The sequence below is a fragment of the Mytilus galloprovincialis genome, chromosome 11, assembly GCF_965363235.1.
Source record: "Mytilus galloprovincialis chromosome 11, xbMytGall1.hap1.1, whole genome shotgun sequence".
Taxonomy (NCBI): Eukaryota; Metazoa; Mollusca; class Bivalvia; order Mytilida; family Mytilidae; genus Mytilus; species Mytilus galloprovincialis.
In genome coordinates this window covers 18,721,360-18,741,443 of record NC_134848.1, presented here as the reverse complement: position 1 = coordinate 18,741,443, position 20,084 = coordinate 18,721,360, and the positions used below count along the sequence as shown (strand labels likewise).

General features: G+C 33.8%; 1 protein-coding gene and 1 long non-coding RNA gene across 2 annotated transcripts; one reads left to right on the top strand and one right to left on the bottom strand.

Annotated features, from left to right (window-relative positions):
* Positions 1-3,909: 3,909 nt before the first annotated feature.
* LOC143051789 (uncharacterized) lies at positions 3,910-4,876 on the top strand. Its single transcript, XR_012970905.1, has 3 exons — positions 3,910-4,007; positions 4,354-4,464; positions 4,840-4,876. It is a non-coding gene; the product is annotated as an uncharacterized LOC143051789 (long non-coding RNA).
* Positions 4,877-10,356: 5,480 nt separating this feature from the next.
* On the bottom strand, positions 10,357-16,354 carry LOC143051788 (neuronal acetylcholine receptor subunit alpha-2-like). The gene is made up of 4 exons (XM_076224725.1): positions 16,187-16,354; positions 12,203-12,336; positions 11,614-11,750; positions 10,357-11,254 (listed from the first exon to the last, which is right to left on the bottom strand). Exons 1-4 carry the CDS (start codon positions 16,239-16,241, stop codon positions 10,924-10,926), a joined length of 657 nt encoding a protein of 218 aa, XP_076080840.1. The 5' UTR covers positions 16,242-16,354; the 3' UTR covers positions 10,357-10,923.
* Positions 16,355-20,084: the final 3,730 nt, after the last annotated feature.

The window sequence follows — 20,084 nt, the reverse complement described above, 5'->3', positions numbered from 1 at the left end:
CTGTTCTAGTCGTATAACTGTTGTAACCGTAGAACTGTTCTAGTCGTAGAACTGACCAAATTAGTTGTAGGTTAGAACTGTTCTAGCTAGAATTGTCTAAAAGGTTTGAGGGTGACAGTTCTACATACTGTCCTAGAACAGTTCTACTGACAGATTTGGTGAGAGGTTTGAAGTTATCTCCACTGTAGGTGTGCAGGAAATACTCGTCGCTGGACTGTTGTCGTTCCATTTCAGTGACTGGAGTATTGGGAAATAATAAGAAATAATTTAATTATTGTTGAGTTCGGAAAGTTGATTGTTATGACAATGTAGTATTACATCCATCATATTTGTTTTAATGATCATCACTAGCAATAAACACATTACAGATTGATTTCCACTTCTTTTCCTGTCACGACAGGAATAAGTGAGGGTGAAGATGAGGGGACTATACAGAATAGAGATGCACCCGCCACATGCGTGTCTGTCCCAAGTCGGGAGGCTGTTATTCACTTCTTTTGTTTTGTACATCAATTTTTTTTCTTTGCTCTTTTGAATTGTTTTTCGCTTGTTAGTATGGGGCCTTTTACAGATGGCTATGTAATTAGTATATGGGTTTTGCGTATTGTTGAAGGCAGTTAAATGCCATACAGTTGTTAACTTCTATGTCATTTTGTCTCTGGTGAAGTGTTATCTAATTGGCAATCATACCACATCTTCTTGTTTTCAAACAAATCTACAGATAAAATGAACATACACAAACACAGAATGGAACAAAAAGGGCGTATAACAAAGTTTTCAGAATAATGGGTGCTAGAATACAAAGAAGAGGGAAAGTTTGGTAAAAAGTAAAGTGTGAAAAAAATGACCTTAAAATTTAAAAAACAATACAGACATGAAAGAACCCCATCAACATGATCAAGACCCTCATAAATAATCTATATTTCATGTAAAACACACATTTCTTATTACAGATTTGTGACTTTCGGTGCCGACGATTGTTTGTTAGTCATTATTTTAAGAACATCTATGCATATTTGGTTTTTGATGAAATATGATATAACTGTACTTTTCAATTATATAGATTCATTATTAATCATTTGTTCCGGTCGGAGAACAGGAAGCCAGTTTACCGAACCAGTACTTTGAGTATAGTGACTTATGTTTCTCGCGATATTTTGGCGTTATTTGATGCATGTATACAAAATCAACTTTAGGAGGAATTGTTGATGTACGTGTATATACGTAGTTATCTTGAGTAGGAACTGCGGATGCTATGCATACGAATTCACCTTCGGTAGGAATTAAGAATGCATGTATACGAATTCACGTTTGATAGGAATTAAGAATGCATGTATACGAAGTCACATTTGATAGGAATTGAGAATGCATGTATACGAATTCACATTTGATAGGAATTGAGGATGTATGCAAATTTAATGTTCATTATTTAAAGATATTACGACTGAAAAATCAAGACTGACCAGCACTCAAAAGAATACACTATAACTTATTGATTGATTGATTGATTGATACTAGTAGGTGTTTTACAACACTTTTAGCCTTATTATGCGTATTTTGAAATTCTCCTCCTAATGTAGTTATAGTCACTAACGAGTACGAAAAATATAAGTTACTTGGAAGTATACAACAATCATAAATTCATTTATTTTCTATATGGAAATCATACGAAAAAATCTTTAATGCGTTCAAGAAATAGTAACATGAATATTTATAACCATCAAACGTGCCAAGAGAATGCTAATTCATCTCTATAAACTCGTAATAGGTACCAGGATCAAAATTTTGTACACTAGAATCGCGCATCATTTTGCAAAAGATTCATCAGTGACGCTCGATTAAAAAAAGGTAAAATTGACAAGTAAAAAAGTTAAAGAGCAAAAGCCTTCAGTTGAAGTCTTTTTCTAGGGTAGACAATCCTCAACATATCGAAAAATTATTTTTTTGCAATCAGTTAATTTATTGATATGACAATATAAATGATAATTCATGTCAACACAGCAGGCAGTGCTGACTAGTGGGTTTTTGATACAAGGGAATACTAAGTGTTAATAAATTCTAAAATTATACGTCATTCAACTCGTCTTCGTCACTGCATAGTAGGTCCTCCACCAAAGCAAAACTTGAAGTTTCCGACATAATGATATCATTTTGATATTGTTGTTCAGCAGAGAGCTTCTTTGGTGCTGGTGGGGGAGGCGGTGGTGGATAAACAGTTCGTGACCTCTCGGGCGTTGACATTACTTTCAACTTTCCAGCTCTCGGACTTACCCCACCAGATTTCTGCTTTTCTATTGATGATCTTGAAACAAGAGTATAAGCCCTAACTGGCTTCCTATCAAGGTTAAAGATATCCATGGTCGAAGCGATTACTTTGATCTGTCCTATTTGCTTTATAAACTCACTGAAGCTTCGTGCATTTTTTTCAATGATCAGATCGAGTTTGATGAATTTGACCTTGTCCTTTAAACCTTGTAAATACCGGTCAGTCTGCAGCAACATCTCGTGCACAGACTGCAGCTGCAAAAACATTTGAGTTACTGGTGATATTTCTTTCTTCTGTTCTGTTTCGTGCAACATATTTGACAATTTTTCTTTCGTTTCACTGAACTCTATTTCTTGGGTTTTGATAGCGTCCCGATGATAGGAGTATGCTTCGTTAAGCTGACTCAGCAGATTATTTTCGATGGTGTCAAGGTGATTTTCCATATCTAGTCTAAGCTTTTTTATGTCATTTTCTAATTTGTCTCGTTTTTCATCTAGATCAATTATATTCTTGACACGATTTTCAATGAGTTTATCAATGCAATCCGTAACCTCTTTGATTTTATCGGTTGCAGATGAAATGACAGGTGATGACTTGAGACCACGTGATGCGTCATCCATTCTCAAGACTTGTTTGCAATGGTTATGAACGTCACGGTAACATATGTGACAGTGAGTTGTTCCATGAGTCGTACAGAAAAACTCCGCCTTGTTTTTCATGTGCTTTGAACAGAATATTTCGTGAGTCAAAATAGATGCTGGAAGTTTTAAATACTCCTCAATTGGTAGGGGTTTGTGGTTCTTTGTGATTCCCAACTTCCGGTGAGTATTATCACAGTCTTCGCATAAACACTCCTGGCAAACGGAACACCACGACACTGCCTCTCTTTCGTCATCATTGGTCTTACAAGGGTCACAATGAGGTGCTACAGTTGTCATCTCAATGTTTTGAACTGTAAAACGTTTAAACAAGATATGAAGGCACAACTTTAAGATATAGTGTCGCAATAAGAAAAACAATGTGCATATGCTAAACCATTTGCTAGAGGATCGTTATAGTAATACGAATGAGGGTCTGGTTAGGGGTCCCTTAGGTTTGTATTCTTTGATATTTTTAAATCATTGTACTCTATTCCTTATATTTGCTCATTTTCTCTATTATTTATTCTTTTGCCTATTATTGTTTTTTGGTAAACTCCTCCGAAGCCCTAATAAATTGAAATAAAAAATTACCCAATACGCTCCTATTTAGCTCTTTTAAATTGTTCACATATTTTGTTACTAATATGTATGGTCAGATTTATGTAGTATTTATACTCATTCTTTTGCAAGACGGCCTATAATCGGGATAAAACGTTGCTGCTATCTCATATTACTAATGTGTGGCAGAGTCATATTTGATTGATATATTAAAATATGATATTGTTGATTATTAATTTTATTGCAGTGTTTGATAGTTTAGTTACTCATTGTTTTTATTTCTAGCACTATTGTTCTAGTATTATTCTTTTTTCCTTTTGGTGAACCTCTTTTCTTTCATATCAATTTGGAGGGAAAATTCTAACCTTTTGATTGGTCAATCTTTAGGCTATAGGCCTTACTATAGGTTTTCTTTGTTTCTGGTAGATTTAGACTGCAGACATATTGGAATGCAGTGAAAATTACCTGCTTGATATATTCAACTCTGACATTCATGATATTTATATTATACTTCTTGGGATTTTCAAAATTCTTATATTCAGGTTAGTTGATTAACCTTATTTCTAATTAACAAACTAATAGTATGTTATTTTAATACTTTGTGGAAGGCTTGATTGTGTGTATTGAATGGAGGAATATTTGGAGTATGAAAGAGTAAAAGATTAAATCATTTTATAAAAACACAGAGTCACATTAAACATTTAATATAAAACTTTCTAGTATTTTAAATATTATAAAGTTACAATAAAAGTAAAAGACAGATAACTTTGGTATTTGAATAATACAGAATTCTGAAACTACGTATTTTAGATGTAGTTGTGTATTTTATTTAATTGGTGAAATAGTCCTGTCACTGGACTTATGAATGTTATATTTATATTTATTCAGGATATGGATTAAAACTTAGTCGTACATATATGAGTAGTGCTCAGATTTTATATACACGTACAGCACTGTGATGCTTCCGGCTATTACACAGACCTTTGTACCATATACATGGTAAGCATTGTGTTTTATGTTATCTCTTTGTAATGTCTGTGTTGTCTATGTTTTATTTAAGTAATTGTCTAATTATGTGAAGTGTAGTTTATGTGATATACTTATGTTGGTCAGAATTTGTATACTTTGTATACAAATCTATTTATAAAATGGACAACTCATTAAGAGATTTGAGATGTACATAACTGTTTATTATTACGAGATACATATGAATTATATTGTATTGGAAAGTTAACTAACGAGTTAGATTTGGACTTATTTGAGTATATAGTTATTTAAGGAATAAGTATAAATTGTAGTTATTCCCCTTTGCCCATATGTTACATGTACTGTCTTGTCATGTGAATATTTATCATTTGTTATTATATGTTGTAGGGTCTACATATTGTGTAATAAAAGACAAAGAACCCTATATCATCGTGTATGTTGTATTTGTCTAGAAAATACCCCGTTACAAATGCAACATGTCTTTTAAATATGAATATAAAACAGAAGATGTGGTATGCATGCCCATATGATCAGACAACTCTTCACACGAGACCAAATGACACAGAAATTATCAACTATAGGTCACCATACAGCCTTCAACAATGAACAAAGCCTATACCACACAGTGGGCTAAAAAAATGCCCCTTAATGACAAATGTAAAATAATGTAAACTTAAGGCATACTAGTAATATACATGTATGTACAAAATATTGAACGAAAATCAAACATGTAACACAGGTCCTGACTTGGGATAGGAACATACAGAACGTGGCGGGGTTAAACATGTTAATGGGCACCTAACCCTCCTCTATAGTCATAGGTCAGTGGTGCAACAGAACAATACAAGACTTGTACAAACCAATAAACAAACAACGCACAAGCACATATAGACTATTTAGTTTCCTAGACCATCAATACAACAACTGTCTATAGAAATTATCAATCACTTGTCAACCTAAGGTTACCTTAAAATCCTTAATTCGAACTTTTATCATCAGTTCATGACTTTATAAAGAGTTGCGAAAATGAGGTTCATGTCCATCAACAGTTACTATGGTTGTGTTTTAGGTTTTAAACAGTTCTGTTTGGTTGTGTTCCCGGTTAAAACTATCTTATATTTAATATGTTTTTGCTTTTTTTTTTATACAAAAATGATGTAAAAACCTCTGGTGATGTGAAACATACATTTTATATTCAGTACATGGTAAAGATTTAAAAAAAAAAACTGTGAGAACTAAGGTAAGGGCAAATTCGCATAACCTCCAATTCAAAGTATCAAATTTTGATATTCTGTGTTCATGGTTATTGTGATGGAAGCACGACTTTTGTAAACAATCCATGAATATAAGCAGAGGAAACTAGCTACCATGCTATATGCTGCATCATTTTTATCTGTGAGGTCACTAATAGTCTTACAAAAACGCTTGTACAATACAAAAACTGTTTTTTTTTCATTTCGTTGGACGTTTTTAAAAGTGATTCGATAGTAAAACGATTTAAAAAAAAAACAAAGATTTTAAATATGTAATTCTTACCCATCAGTCTAAATTGTAATATAACTTTCTGTTTTTAGATCCACTGAAACACTTTTGCATTATATTTTATTTTTTTGTTTATAAGATAATCTTGCTGCTATTAAACTAAATTAAACAAAATATAATACATTGTACTTACACAATTAGAGATATACAACTCAATTAAGGACTTCTCTCTGGTAGATTTGAATGATTTCAACCGAATAAAGTGACACAATGAATCGTTTTGTTTTTCGTTTTACACAAATACAATTGAACGTGTAATATGAATAGCATATTATTTATAAGACACTATATAGTGTTTAAAGGGAGACAACTGCAAACGTAAATTTTAAATGTTATCCATACAAAAAGACAGGCTACAAATGTGTAAACAAACCATGGTTGATCAATCCTCGCTTTAGACAATATTGATTAGATATAGGAAATGTGGTATGAGTGCCAATGAGACAATTCTCCATCCAATTAACAATTTTTAAAAGTAAACCATTATAGGTCAATGTACGGCCTTCAACACGGAGCCTTGGCTCACACTGAACAGCAAGCTTTAAAGGGCCCAAAAATTACTAGATCAATTGTTTATTTTGTCAATTGTTCTTATATTTGTTAACCACAAGAGTGACTGGAGAATAGAGGCATCGTCACTCTTAGTCTTCTTCAGGTCGGCAATAAAACCCTTGCTAAAGTGGATCGTCCATTAAAAGTTTGGTTGTGCTGGGTGAACAAGCTCGAGCCACGTAGGTCAGAATGAGGAGTTAAATCCGGTGCCAAGATTGGTACGAAATTCTCTAACAGGACATTCGTTTTGTATTTTTGTCAAATTGTTTTTTCCTTGAACATTCTGAAATATTAGCCATTGAACGTCAAGCAGCCAATAATCAATCCATCTTTTTTTTATAATTTAGCGCCACATTATCTATTTGTGTTGCCTATTTTTCTGTTTGCCCCCATTTAATAGCCCTTTAACTGTTCACTCTTTGCCCATTAATTTTAATTTGGAAAATCGGTCTAGACCCTCATGTAAAGTCAACCAAGTATAGAATATCTTTTGTGAGTCAACTGATTCAGATAAAAAGGGTTAAGTGAATTAAAGGGGCATCAGCTGTCATATTCATGCTCACCAAATTGACTTAACTTCTCACATTTGAAGTAAAACATACTTAAACGTTTATCCAAATTATAAAAAGTCTTAAATAAACCATTTACAACACACGACCGGGTTATATGTATCTGAATTTCGAGTGTATTTTAGTCTAATCGCCTACTGATTAACCATCGGTTTGACCTCCAAAGACTGTCGACTGTCATTTAACCTGATATAAAACATGACTATGGTGGCCTTCGGGTTATTGTCTCTATGACAAATGCCATATTTCCATTCTCAATTTTATATAAATCGATACCAAACTCATGCAATTGAATTTTCTAGGTCTGTTTGAGTTCATATTATAGGTTAAACATATATTTAAATCATCATTGTACCTGTATGTAAATAAGTTTTTGTGGATCGAATCAGTCAAATGATTTACTCTTGTTTCACTTTCGATGTTGACATTCTTTTCCTTTTAATAACCGAAGACGCTTGCAAGTGAAAAATTAATCAGCGATGTTTACCAGTTTATTGTATCATTATTAAATCATAGCTAAATGAGTTGTACATACTACAGTAACCGCTATAAGTATTTTGATACATTATTTTGATCACTGTGAACATCAAAAAGATGTTGTATGATTGCCAATAAGACAACTCTCCACAAGAGACCAAAATGACACCACAGAAATTAACACTTATAGATCACAGTACGGTCTTCAACAATGACCAAAGCCTTTATCGAATAGTCAGCTTGAAGGCCCCGCAATTATAATGTAAAATAATTCAAATGAGAAAACAAGTTAGTTTTCCTAGTTTCTTCTGTCATCAATCCGAGGTTGTGAATTCGAATCCTACACGTGGTAGGTGAATTTGACTCCAATCTATAATGAGTAGGATTGTCAGTTTTCATACCTACGATTGGTGGTTCTCTCCGGGCACTACAACTTCCTCGACCAATCAAATCTGACCGCCACAAATATCACAGTAGTGTTGGAGGTGGCGTTTACTTCCAATCAGTCAATATGTTTCCAATTCTAACATCGGAGTTTTACAGTGCATATTGCTGTGAGTTTTTATATTCCACATTGACTACATGTATAGGGGAGGGTTGATATATCACAAAATATGTTAAATGCTGTATTTTTGTGCCTGTCTCAAGTCAGGAACCTCTAGACTTTGTCAATCTTGTGTTTTTTAATTTTGGTTCATTTGTATGTTTCAAATTTTTTTTTTAGAAGTCAGCTGAAGCCCGGATGCGGGATTTCTCACCGCAACGAAGACCCATCGGTGGCCTTGTGCTATTATCTGATCTATGGTCGGGTTGTTGTCTCTATGATAAATCCCCGTTTCCATTCTCTATTTATGGAATTTCTGTTATATTTTTTTCTGTTAAAGATGAAATAATCTCAAAAATGTGGTTCACACAGAATAACCCGCTACTTGAAATTGTGCACGACATTTTGTTTAGGTTATTTCAAATAGACAGAAATCGATATTATAGTCATTCGTTATAATTTACTGTTGTTTTTAAATAAGCTGTACATAAACTAAATAATTGTAGCGATTTCTGTAATTATATTCTTTTTTTATTTCGATATAATCGCTTTTTCTCCTATTAGTTGAACAGAAAAAAAGGACATTAAGAAAAATGTATGCTTCTTTCAAAGGCAGATTGTGAGCGTAAATGAACGGCGACTCCATTTTTGTCGAGCCTGCAACTTTTGTTGCAGAAAGCTCGACATAGGGATTGTGATCCGGCGGCGGCGGCGGCGGCGGCGGCGGTGTTAGCTAACTTCTTAAAAGCTTTATATTTTAGAAGGTGGAAGACCTGGATGCTTCATACTTTGTATATAGATGCCTCATGTTACGAAGTTTCTGTCAGTAACATGTCCAATGTCCTTGACCTCATTTTCATGGTTCAGTGACCACTTGAAAAAAAAGTTCAAATTTTTTGTAATGTTGAATTCTCTCTTATTATAAGTAATAGGATAACTATATTTGATATATGCGTACCTTGCAAGGTCCTCATGTCTGTCAGACAGTTTTCACTTGACCTCGACCTCATTTCATGGATCAATGAACAAGGTTAAGTTTTGATGGTCAAGTCCATATCTCAGATACTATAAGCAATAGGGCTAGTATATTCAGTGTATGGAAGGACTGTAAGGTGTACATGTCCAACTGGCAAGTGTCATCTGACCTTGACCTCATTTTCATGGTTCAGTGGTTATAGTTAAATTTTTGTGTTTTGGTCTGTTTTTCTCATACTATATGCAATAGGTCTACTATATTTGTTGTATGGAATGATTGTACGGTGTACATGTCTAGCGGGCAGATTTCATGTGACCTTGACCTCATTTTCATGGTTCAGTGGTCAAAGTTAAATTTTTGTGTTTTGGTCTGTTTTTCTCATACTATATGCAATAGGTCTACTATATTTGTTGTATGGAACGATTGTAAGGTGTACATGTCTTGCGGGCAGATGTCATGTGACCTTGACCTCATTTTCATGGTTCAGTGGTCAAAGTTAAGTTTTTGAGTTTTGGTCTTTTTATCTAATACTATATGCCATAGGTCAACTATATTTGGTGTATGGAAATATTTTATGATCTTTATGTCAGTCGCACAGGTTTTATTTGACCGTGACCTCATTTTCACGGTTCATTGCACAGTGTTAAGTTTTTGTGGTTTGGTCTATTTTTCTTAAACTATAAGTAATAGGTCAACTATATATGTTGTATAGAAGCATTGTTAGCTGTACATGTCTGCCTGGCATGGTTCATCTGACCTTGAGTTCATTTTCAAGGTTCATTGGTCTATGTTTAGTTATCTTGGTTAATGTTAAGTTTATTTGACAGCTGTTATAAAGCTTAGCTTTATACTAAGGACTATCAACATAATAGCAATGATTAGTATAGAAGGCGAGACATTACAGCGTGTGCACTCTTGTTTTTTTATTTCATTTTTCTATTAGGTATAAGTAAGGAGGTTAAGTTCACTTATAGAAAAACATATAGAATTTATTAAATAAAAAAAAATGTTTTAGACCCGCGAGCCCCCTTAAGGAATAAATCGTGAAAAGAACGATGGTGACTTCACGGTCACATGACAACATTATGTCAACGAGGTGATAGAAAAAACTTTCAACCATTCAAAAGACGTGTTACATGGTAATATTAGGATTTTTTCTTGTTGGACTGCTGTCTCATTGGTATATTTTCCTATTCCGCTAATAAGCTGACTAATAGCTGGGAAACATAAAAGCGTAGTCTTTTAATTAAGTACCTAATATTTATTATAAACATAGCAAATTTCTAATACAAACATTCAGCAAGATATAAAGTATATATAAAAAAAAATTATTTAACAAGATCAATACCGCTTGTTAGAGTCAAAGTGTTATGTAATGTGTTAAGAAAAGTATTGATAAAATTTAGCAAAATCGGTTGCCAAGGAAACCAATTTGTTATTCAATTTCGGTAACCGCTATAGATTTTTACAACGTTACAATATTGAAGGTTGTTTATCATCAGACACTTCTTGCTTGTAAGTTTAATACATTGGATTACTACAATTACATAATGTACTAAAATAAATAACGCACAGCTAAAATGAATTTGCTAATTTTTGTTTGCACTATTTAGTAAAAATACGTTTTCCTAAAAAAATATTTAAAAAAAACACCAAATATTCAAAAGATTTGAGATTTTTCTTCAACATAAAAGAAAGATAATATAATCAATTAGCCTTATCTACAAAGCAACAATGATATATACAAATGTAACGTTTGTGGTTTCGAAGATATAATTACGACATCGTTGAAATCATGACATCTAATAAATTCACTGACGACGTTTAATTTGTATGGTGTAGAGTATGTCATAGTACATTTCTGGACAACATGAATACTTCTGTTCATTCCTAACAGCACTTGATCCGACTATCTCGTACCCAGGGTTTTCCCTGTAGTTGTCAAGCATCATATGAGGACTGACGACAGCCAACTCAATTTCATCTCCACTGTACGTCCAGGACCCGAACTTAAATTGACATTCGATAACATCGTCATGATTCGTGCAGTTGTCAGTTTCATACTGGTTAACAGGAACGACAATAACGTCCCCATTCTGACTTATTACAGCATTTGGCTCGTATGATGGCTTTGGAATAGCACTGCAAAAAAATCAGCATAGTGTTAACACAGTGTCAGTCAAAATGTATTGCAGACCGAACAGAAAATAAGTCTCAATGCAACGGGACCTTGTTTACCGACAGGGTAAGATTTCGCGAATAGCTTTCGTCTGGTACCTGTCACGTGATTTTAATCTATACTCAGCAGCTAATGTCAGACACGCGTCAGAAACAGAAATTTGAATATTGGTGCAGGGAAGATTTTTTTGAAAGAATTTGCATATTTACAATGGGGTCTATTTTTTGCACTTTTCCTTTTTTACGCACGAGTTCTAACCAGGATGCCCAATCTCTAAATCCAGACACTCATAACCAACGGCACTTTTGCTTATATTACTTACTTGTTGTATAGAACTAGATCTGGTGTCCATATGAGAGACATTGGAAGGTGGATTTTCGCTGGTGGACCAGCCCAAGTCAATCTACGGTCATTCCAGTTCATCTGTGACCAAACCTGAATAAGCATTCCTTTAGGATTCTGCAAATGACATAAAAAATTATTACTATAGAAGTTCGTTTTTTTTGCAGGATTTTATATTTTATTTCTTAAATTAATGGCGCGAATGTCAAATTCTAGTATCAACTATAACCTTGCAGTTCCCATCATTGATAATGCTTTCTGGATAACCGTTCTCAACTTTGATGATCGCGAAATAAGCGAAAATACCCATGAAAGGCAATTCCGTCTTATCGTATCAAACGTTCTTGGTTAGGGATAAGACGATTATTAAACTTTTCTCTCATTGACGATTATAATGTTGTGAGAGAAGCGTGTAACATTAGTTTCAACTATTCAAAACCAATATCATTAAACTTCACCAAATATTCAGAAAACATCATGCTCTTTAATCTTTATATAAAATTGTACAAAGAAAGAAAAAAAACTTTGTTTAATAAAAAGACGAAATGACGTGGTCGTCATGAACTTACATAATCCATCTTTACGGGATTCAATGCATGTGTGATTTTAACAATTGGATGGTCAGTTGTTCCAGGGTAGGCATATTTGTTGTAATCCTTCAACACCTTTTTTATTGCTCCGTCTCCAGTGACATTAACAGACCCTTTTAAACAATAAAAAAACAAAACATAATATATTTCTAATGAATTTTTTTCTTAAATGCATAAGGTCAACAACCGGGGCCTCCATGGCCAAGTTGACTAAGTATAAGTAGTTCATCTATTTGTTAGTTCGAACCCCGTCTATATCTTAATTGACAGTGATTACCAGTTTACCCGTCGAAGGTCGGCGGTTCTCTGCGCTTTCCAAATGGGCGTGAAGATGGCTGACAGTACAATTCACATAATTCATTTTGGGGCCTTTTATAGCTGACTATGCGGTATGGACTTTGCTCATTGTTGAAGATCGCACCTTTAGTTGTTAAGTTCAGTGTTATTTTGGTCTCTTGTTGAGCGTTGTCTCATTGACACTCACACCACATTTTCTTTTTTTATATATATAATGTCAAATCATCAGTGGTGCATGCACTTACAAAGGATGTGCATTCCGTTTAGTAACGCGACTATTCTACTAAAGTACTTGGTATGCGATTTTTCAATATATGACAAAACATTTTAATATAGTGTTTATCAACTTATAGGTTGCATTCTGTAAATACACACAATGCAATTTCCCATAGAAACTCCCTTTTAGAGGCTAAAACTGTGACACTTTTACGTTTCGCGCAAAATGTTATCCCACAACAGAAAGTTTATGAGCACTACTATTTTATTCAAAAGTCAAAATATAGGGATGAGTTGCATATTTCCAACATTTATATGCCCAGAATTTCTAAAAGTTTAAACTTATACTAAAATTCTATAATACCCTTACCTAAATTTTTGGACCTTCTAAGAATTAAAATTTAGGCCCATCATAATTTTCTATACTGGTTACATTCTCAAGCGATGTCTTTATGAGATGAAATACAGAGATCATAAATGGGAACCAGTACGTTAACAAATTAACAAGAAGATATAAACAATCAGGCTATTGTGGTAGTTTTTGCATTAAGCGTTTAATACAGGCAAATATTTTACACAGGATACAATTAAACCAGTTGCGCCAGACATGCACGAAACGGTGTTAACATATATAAATTATTAATGATATATTGACTATCGTATAATGTCCAATGGCAAACACTTCATGCATACTAATGTAACCTATGAATTCTCCTCAAAGAAGTGATACCACGAAGACAGCGTGCAACTCTATTTGAACACAAGTCTTCCGATTAAACGACACTTATTCCAGCTAATGACGTGGTAATGTGTTTACGTATTGATATTGATGCCCTTTACCATTTATTTAGCTGACAAAGCCAGTTTAGTTAGTATGCGACGTCATTACGCTGGACAAATGAATAGCAAGGGCATACCACGATACAGTTACAGGGGAGGTAACGACGTTGCTAACGTAAAATTGTTATTTTCTCGACGTCAAACTACGACTTACCGCAGTTTTCGACTGATTTTCATCATTCAAACTGATTTAATTTGAAAACGAGTGCATGGACCCCTATTTTTTAAAACGACTATTTGTTTCATTTTGCAGGGAAATTATGTGGACCAAATTTTATAAAACTGTAAATAGTGCAATTTTTGTAATTCTGATAAATATACAGCAAAACATGACGTTTTTTTCTCAATTCATGACCATTTGATAAATATGAGTTATTTCTGAATAATAAATGCATACTTTTTTGGAGACTTATAAAATACAGAAATTTCAAATTATTTAACAAAAACAATTTGTAATTATCTATTAAAACAAAAAAGTTATGACTTTCTTTCGAAAGCGAAAATACGGCCACAAATCCGAATTTTGAGAAAATATACAAAATTTAGACCTCATTTAACTCAAAAAGTAGCACATGAAGGTATATTTTTTATTACATATTTGATTGACTCAGGCAAAAAATAGCCTATATGCAAATTTTCATCAAACTTTAAATACGGGATCAAGACTGTATCGTATGCCCTTAACCAATAATGAGATTTTATCCTGCAATTGGGTGTTCTATATACAGATACAGCCCTACAGATATTGCTATGCTGTATCTGTATAATATACAGATATCGCTTTAAAGCTCCGCCCACTGCCGAACTGAGTATTGTATGAACCTGCGTGACCTCAGAATGTGTATTGCAGTTGCATTCCAATGAGGTACTACGATTACTTTTATATGTTCTGTTTGTTTTCAAACATTTCTTTGGAGCAATAAGAATCAAACCAATTTTCTGATAACATACAAACATGAACAGCAGTATTTTCTACGATGACAACTATCGATTTCAAAACTTGAATGTGGATGATTGTGTAACAAAATAAACCATGTCAATTTCAGCATGCATGTTTAGTGAGTGTCGAGTCTGAAGCGTAGGACAACTCGTACACTCCTGTTTCAAATTGGACAATGTTTTGTTATTTGTATTTACTGTGGAAATTATTTGTTATGTTAAAACAGATAATTATTCACCTTGAGCGATGTATTATTTTTGACCATTCGGGATTCTTTTTTTGCGAACCGTCTTCAGCTGAATGTGTGATTACTGTATCGTATTACTATACGGACCTCAAGGGGTTTCAAATCGAAAATAAATCCAAAACATGTGTTTTTTGTGTAAAACAAATAATATACAGAATTAATTGCAGGATAAAGACAATAACTGTTTAGTGTCTTTAAATATTAGCTGTATTTGTACTCAGCTCGAAACAGGTGTTGTAGCTCGCTAAAAGCTCGCATACACCTTGTTTCCTAGCCTCGTACAAATACAGCTGATATTTAAAGACACTAAACAGTTATTGTCTATTTACAGACCAGTATGGAGATGCCACGATAAGCGAAACTCCGTTATTGCTAAATATCGAAATTTTCGAGAAAAACTCAGATAGAAACTATCTATGAAATTATTTGGAGTGTCAAACGACAAACTAAATCAAACATCATATGGCTCAACTGGTGTTTTTTTAATATCAGGATCTCTGACAAACAATTTGAAAAGTTACTGTATACAATGATTGATTTTTGTAAAGTTCACACCAAGTGTAAGTTACTGTATGCAATGATTGATTGTTGTAAAGTTCACACCAAGTGTAAGTTACTGTATGCAATGATTGATTGTTGTAAAGTTCAAACCAAGTGTAAGTTACTGTATACAATGATTGATTGTTGTAAAGTTCACATCAAGTGTAAGTTACTGTATGCAATGGTTGATTGTTGTAAAGTTCACACCAAGTGTAAGTTACTGTATACAATGATTGATTGTTGTAAAGTTCACATCAAGTGGCAAACATATGATGCATAGTCAGAAGGCAACAAAAACGTATCAATTCAAAAGGGATGCAGGGCTTGAACTTGCTTTTTCATTAGAAAAAGAGCGTATCGTGATAAATTTGGCGAGGGCACAACTGCTAATTCAATAAACCACTTGCAGACCCTAAATGAGTTACTGCAAAAGTCCCTTCTCGCTGCATCGGAATAAACGTCCATTTTCAAATAGACGTGGCTACGTATTTATACATCCATATCAAAACTATTTAATATGGGATTTTTTGTCGACGAGTGAAAAATATATCTTAATAGGTCTGTTAATCATTAATTAAAATTGTCAATAGTCCAACATGGCGTACTCACAAAATACGTGAAATTTTTCATTAACCCTGTGAAATTTAATAGCGAATTATAGTGAACTATAAATAATAAACACATATGCCTTTAAATTCAAATATCTTCTGCATTTCAATCGTTTGCAATGCTCAATTACAAATACATCTGAGAAATTAATCAGTCACACTTTTAAACGACGCTTGCTTACAGTCAGGAAATTATACTTTTTTTGAATATTGAATAAATTTAAAATATGTGTTATATTACATAACATCTACAAATGCATAAAATATTTACTTACCAGAAACTATTTCAGAAACGCACAAAATGAAAATTGTAAAGTAAATCATTCCCATCTTCCTGGTTTGATCGCCACACAAAAGATGAAGTCTGTATGATTCTCAAAATGCCAAATTCAAAAATCGATTCTGCCGCCGACCTCGCTGAATAAGTTTGGAAGCAGTTGATTAAATACACTGCCGACCTTACTGTTATAGGGGAAATAAATTCGGAGGAGCAAATCACATTTGTTTATTGGTGAATACGTCAAACAATTGATTTTTTTAGAAATCTGCATCTAATTAAGACGATTCGTGCACTGTGTAATTATTTTTATTAAACCGTTCTTACAAATGAACTTTTTTCATAGCATTTATGCTGTTTAATATTTTATACTATCGCAAAAAAAAACAAAAATAAGAATGGAAATGGGGAATGGAATAAGAATGGAAATGGGGAATGTGTCTGAGGTCAGAGAGACAACAACTCGATCAAAGAGGAGAAAAGAGCCGAAGGAAACGAATGCAGTGGCGGATCCAAAAGGGGGGGGGGTTCCGGGGATTGGAACCCCCCTTTTTTTGGCCGATCAATGCATTTGAATGGGGACATATAGTTGGAACCCCCCTTTGTCCTGGGTTGGGAACCCCCTTTTTAAAATGGCTGGATCCGCCACTGGAATAGGACCTCAATACGGCGAGAAAATCCCGCACCATGAGGTGTGCTTCAGCTGGTCCCTAAACAAAAATATGTACTTGTTCAGTGGCAATGAACGCCATATTAAACTCCGAATTATATAATTATATAAAAGAAACTAAAAAAAAAAAATAGAGAATGTTTTGAATAATTTTAGTCAATTCAGAGAAAAATTCTGCATTAACTGTTGCTGTATTGTCGGAGGAAAAAACTAGTTTCTTTATATTTATTATTTATATATTTTTTTTTAAAATAATATCGCTCTATTTTTAGTTCTCTCATTTGTTCGAATTTACAGACGCTAATTTGTTTTCTATTAACAATGATTAACGCAATGCATCTTTATCCAAATACAAATGATTTTAAAAAAAAAAGGGACTAAAAATGAGAACCGCTGTTTTATGGGAAATGTTTTGTTATGGTTTTGTTTGTGAAATGTATTTTGTGTATGCATTCATATAATTTAACGTAAATTTATTGTTAAGGAGGCTCGAGGGTACTAAAATTTCACCAAAATTTAAACAATTTATTTAAACTCATCGGTGACCTATATTTTTTGAATGCCCTTTCCTAAACCTGGCTTAATTCGAAAAAAATGTATGCTTCTTTCAAAGCCAGATTGTGAGCTTAAATGAACGGTGACCTCATTTTTTTATTTTATTTTTCTATAAAGTATATGATAAAGTTCACTTATAGAAAAAAAATAGCGAAATGTTATATATAAAAATAATAATATTTATACCCGTGAGCCCCCTTAAGACTATATGACAATTAATATTTGTCACAATATAAAAGACCTCAAATTTTTCCAACAAATTGTACCATGACAAGCCAATTTTAAAAAATATATACAAGAAACGTTTTTTATTTATTGTATGCAAAGAAATTGTTGATTTCGCTTTCGAAGTAAAAGAGAGACAAAATATAAAGAAAGGATATTCAAACCAACAGGTCGATTGATTGGTTGATTGTTGGTTGCTTAAAGTCCAGTGGCAAATATTTCATGCATATTCAGGACGAGAACAAGTTCACAATAAATACAATAGGAAGGTTGATACAATAGAGGCCATCTGGGATGATGGTCGGGGAAATTTGGACTGCCACTGGAAAATGAGGGTATATTGGATAGGGACAGAAATTTTGCCTTGCAACAGGCCACCTACGGACCCCTCAAAGAGTTGTTGCAAGGGTTCTTAACGTGCAAAGAGCGTGGCACTCTCTTTACACGAGGCATCGGATTTAACGTCCCCCTTCTGACCGGACGTGACTGCGAACTTGATACATCCCGCACAGCCAAACGGACGCCCCACTTCGACAAGCGTTTTACTGCCGATCGGGAGAAGACTAAGTGACCATATTTCTATTCCCCAGTCACCCTTGGGGGGCCAACAGGTCGAAAATGAGCTCATAGTGCCATAATTAAAAACAAAACGACCAAAACACAGAATATAAAACACAGCATAGATAATTAAAGACTGGTCAATACGAACCATACACCGAAGTGATCTCATGAACTCCGATCATGCCCAACATTTTGTGTTAATCTGAAATATTTGGATCAATTCTAGTTGAAGTGAATAGGCAAAAGTGGATTAGTTCTTGTCTTTTATCTGACCATAGGAAATCACCATTTTTGTAATTCATGTAATTTTTCTTGTCCTACAGCTTCACCAAATGGTTATTTTGAACTTGAAACACGTTTAAAGAATAGACAAGACTATCATTTCAATACGCACAATAAACAGTACAGTGATACAAAAAAGGCACACAAAACTATCTAACACTCGAGCAAGAGAAAGATAGACCCTTTCATCAAAACTAGGGGTGATCTAAGATGCCACGGAAAGGTAAGTATATCCAGCTCCAGTTGTTTAATAGAATATTACTTGCTTAAGACACAATGACAAACACTGAATTTTTACAAGACAGGAAAATATTAAACAGTTTCTGCAAGTTTGCAATTTTGTTTTTAACCGACAGGCCACATTTGAATTTATCATTAAGTTTGTAGGAGTGATCGTTAACTTGCAGATAACGTGACATTCTCCTTCACGAGAAATCAGATTCAACATATACATTATAACCGTACCGTAACAAGACGTGGCTGCATATTTATACATCCTGCTTATCCAAAGAAGGCTCTCCACATTAGCTTAGGCAATAATGCAGGACGGAATAAGTCAAGGAATGGCAACATTTCATTATCCCAGTCAATCAGTGGGCATGTAGATATCGGATCCCAATAAACCATCCCAGTTATCATGCATAGGGCCAATGTTGTCTGAAATAAAAATCGTCACTATTAACACATCAAACGATTGAAAATCATCACTATTAACACATCAATCAACACTATTAACACGATTAAAATCATCACTATTAACACGATTAAAATCATCACTATTAACACATCAATCGTTTGTTGCTTATTACTATTGTTTGTCTGTTTGTCTTTTTTTATTTTTAGCCATGGCGTTGTCAGTTGATTTTCAATTTATGAGGTTGACTGTCCCTCTATTAAGACTACACAACATTATCAAAATAATGATAATCAACATTTTCATGCAGTTTTGAAGTCATAATGACATAAGTAAGAGAAAGTGTTATGGCTTACTGATTTTGTATAAGTGCTCAAAACAATAGTAATTGAACATAAAGTCAATTATTCATTAACGTGTATGCGACTATCATACAAGTGAGAGGTTACGTAAGCTATAAAACTATTATTAGTCAACCATTTTCTACATAAGGAAATGCCTATACAAAGTTGGGAATGCGACAGTTGTTTTTTTAATCGTTTGGTGTGTTTTGAGCTATTTAGTATATGTGATATTTATTGGCAATTTGTTGTCTTCCTGAACATGCAATAACTATTTGCCACCGGACGTAAAACACGAACAATCAATCGTTCAATTCTAATGTGTATTTCTGAAAAAAAAACCCACTGGTAACGGTTGAAGAGTAGTGCAATGAGATTTGATGCATGCACAGTTTAAAAAAAAAGTTTAAACGATTGGTTGCATGCAGTTAATACTGTAGTAGATACGTTTGTTCTTTCATCAAGTTCAGATCCGCAGAATGCGATTGAAACTTGAAACATCGTACATGTATTAATTAACTTAATTGTATTAACAGATGTTAAAAAAACAAAAACATTGCACCTAATTGCTAAATTTCTGCCAACTATTGAAGGTTAGTACGGTACTACCTGCCGAGGCTGTTTGTAG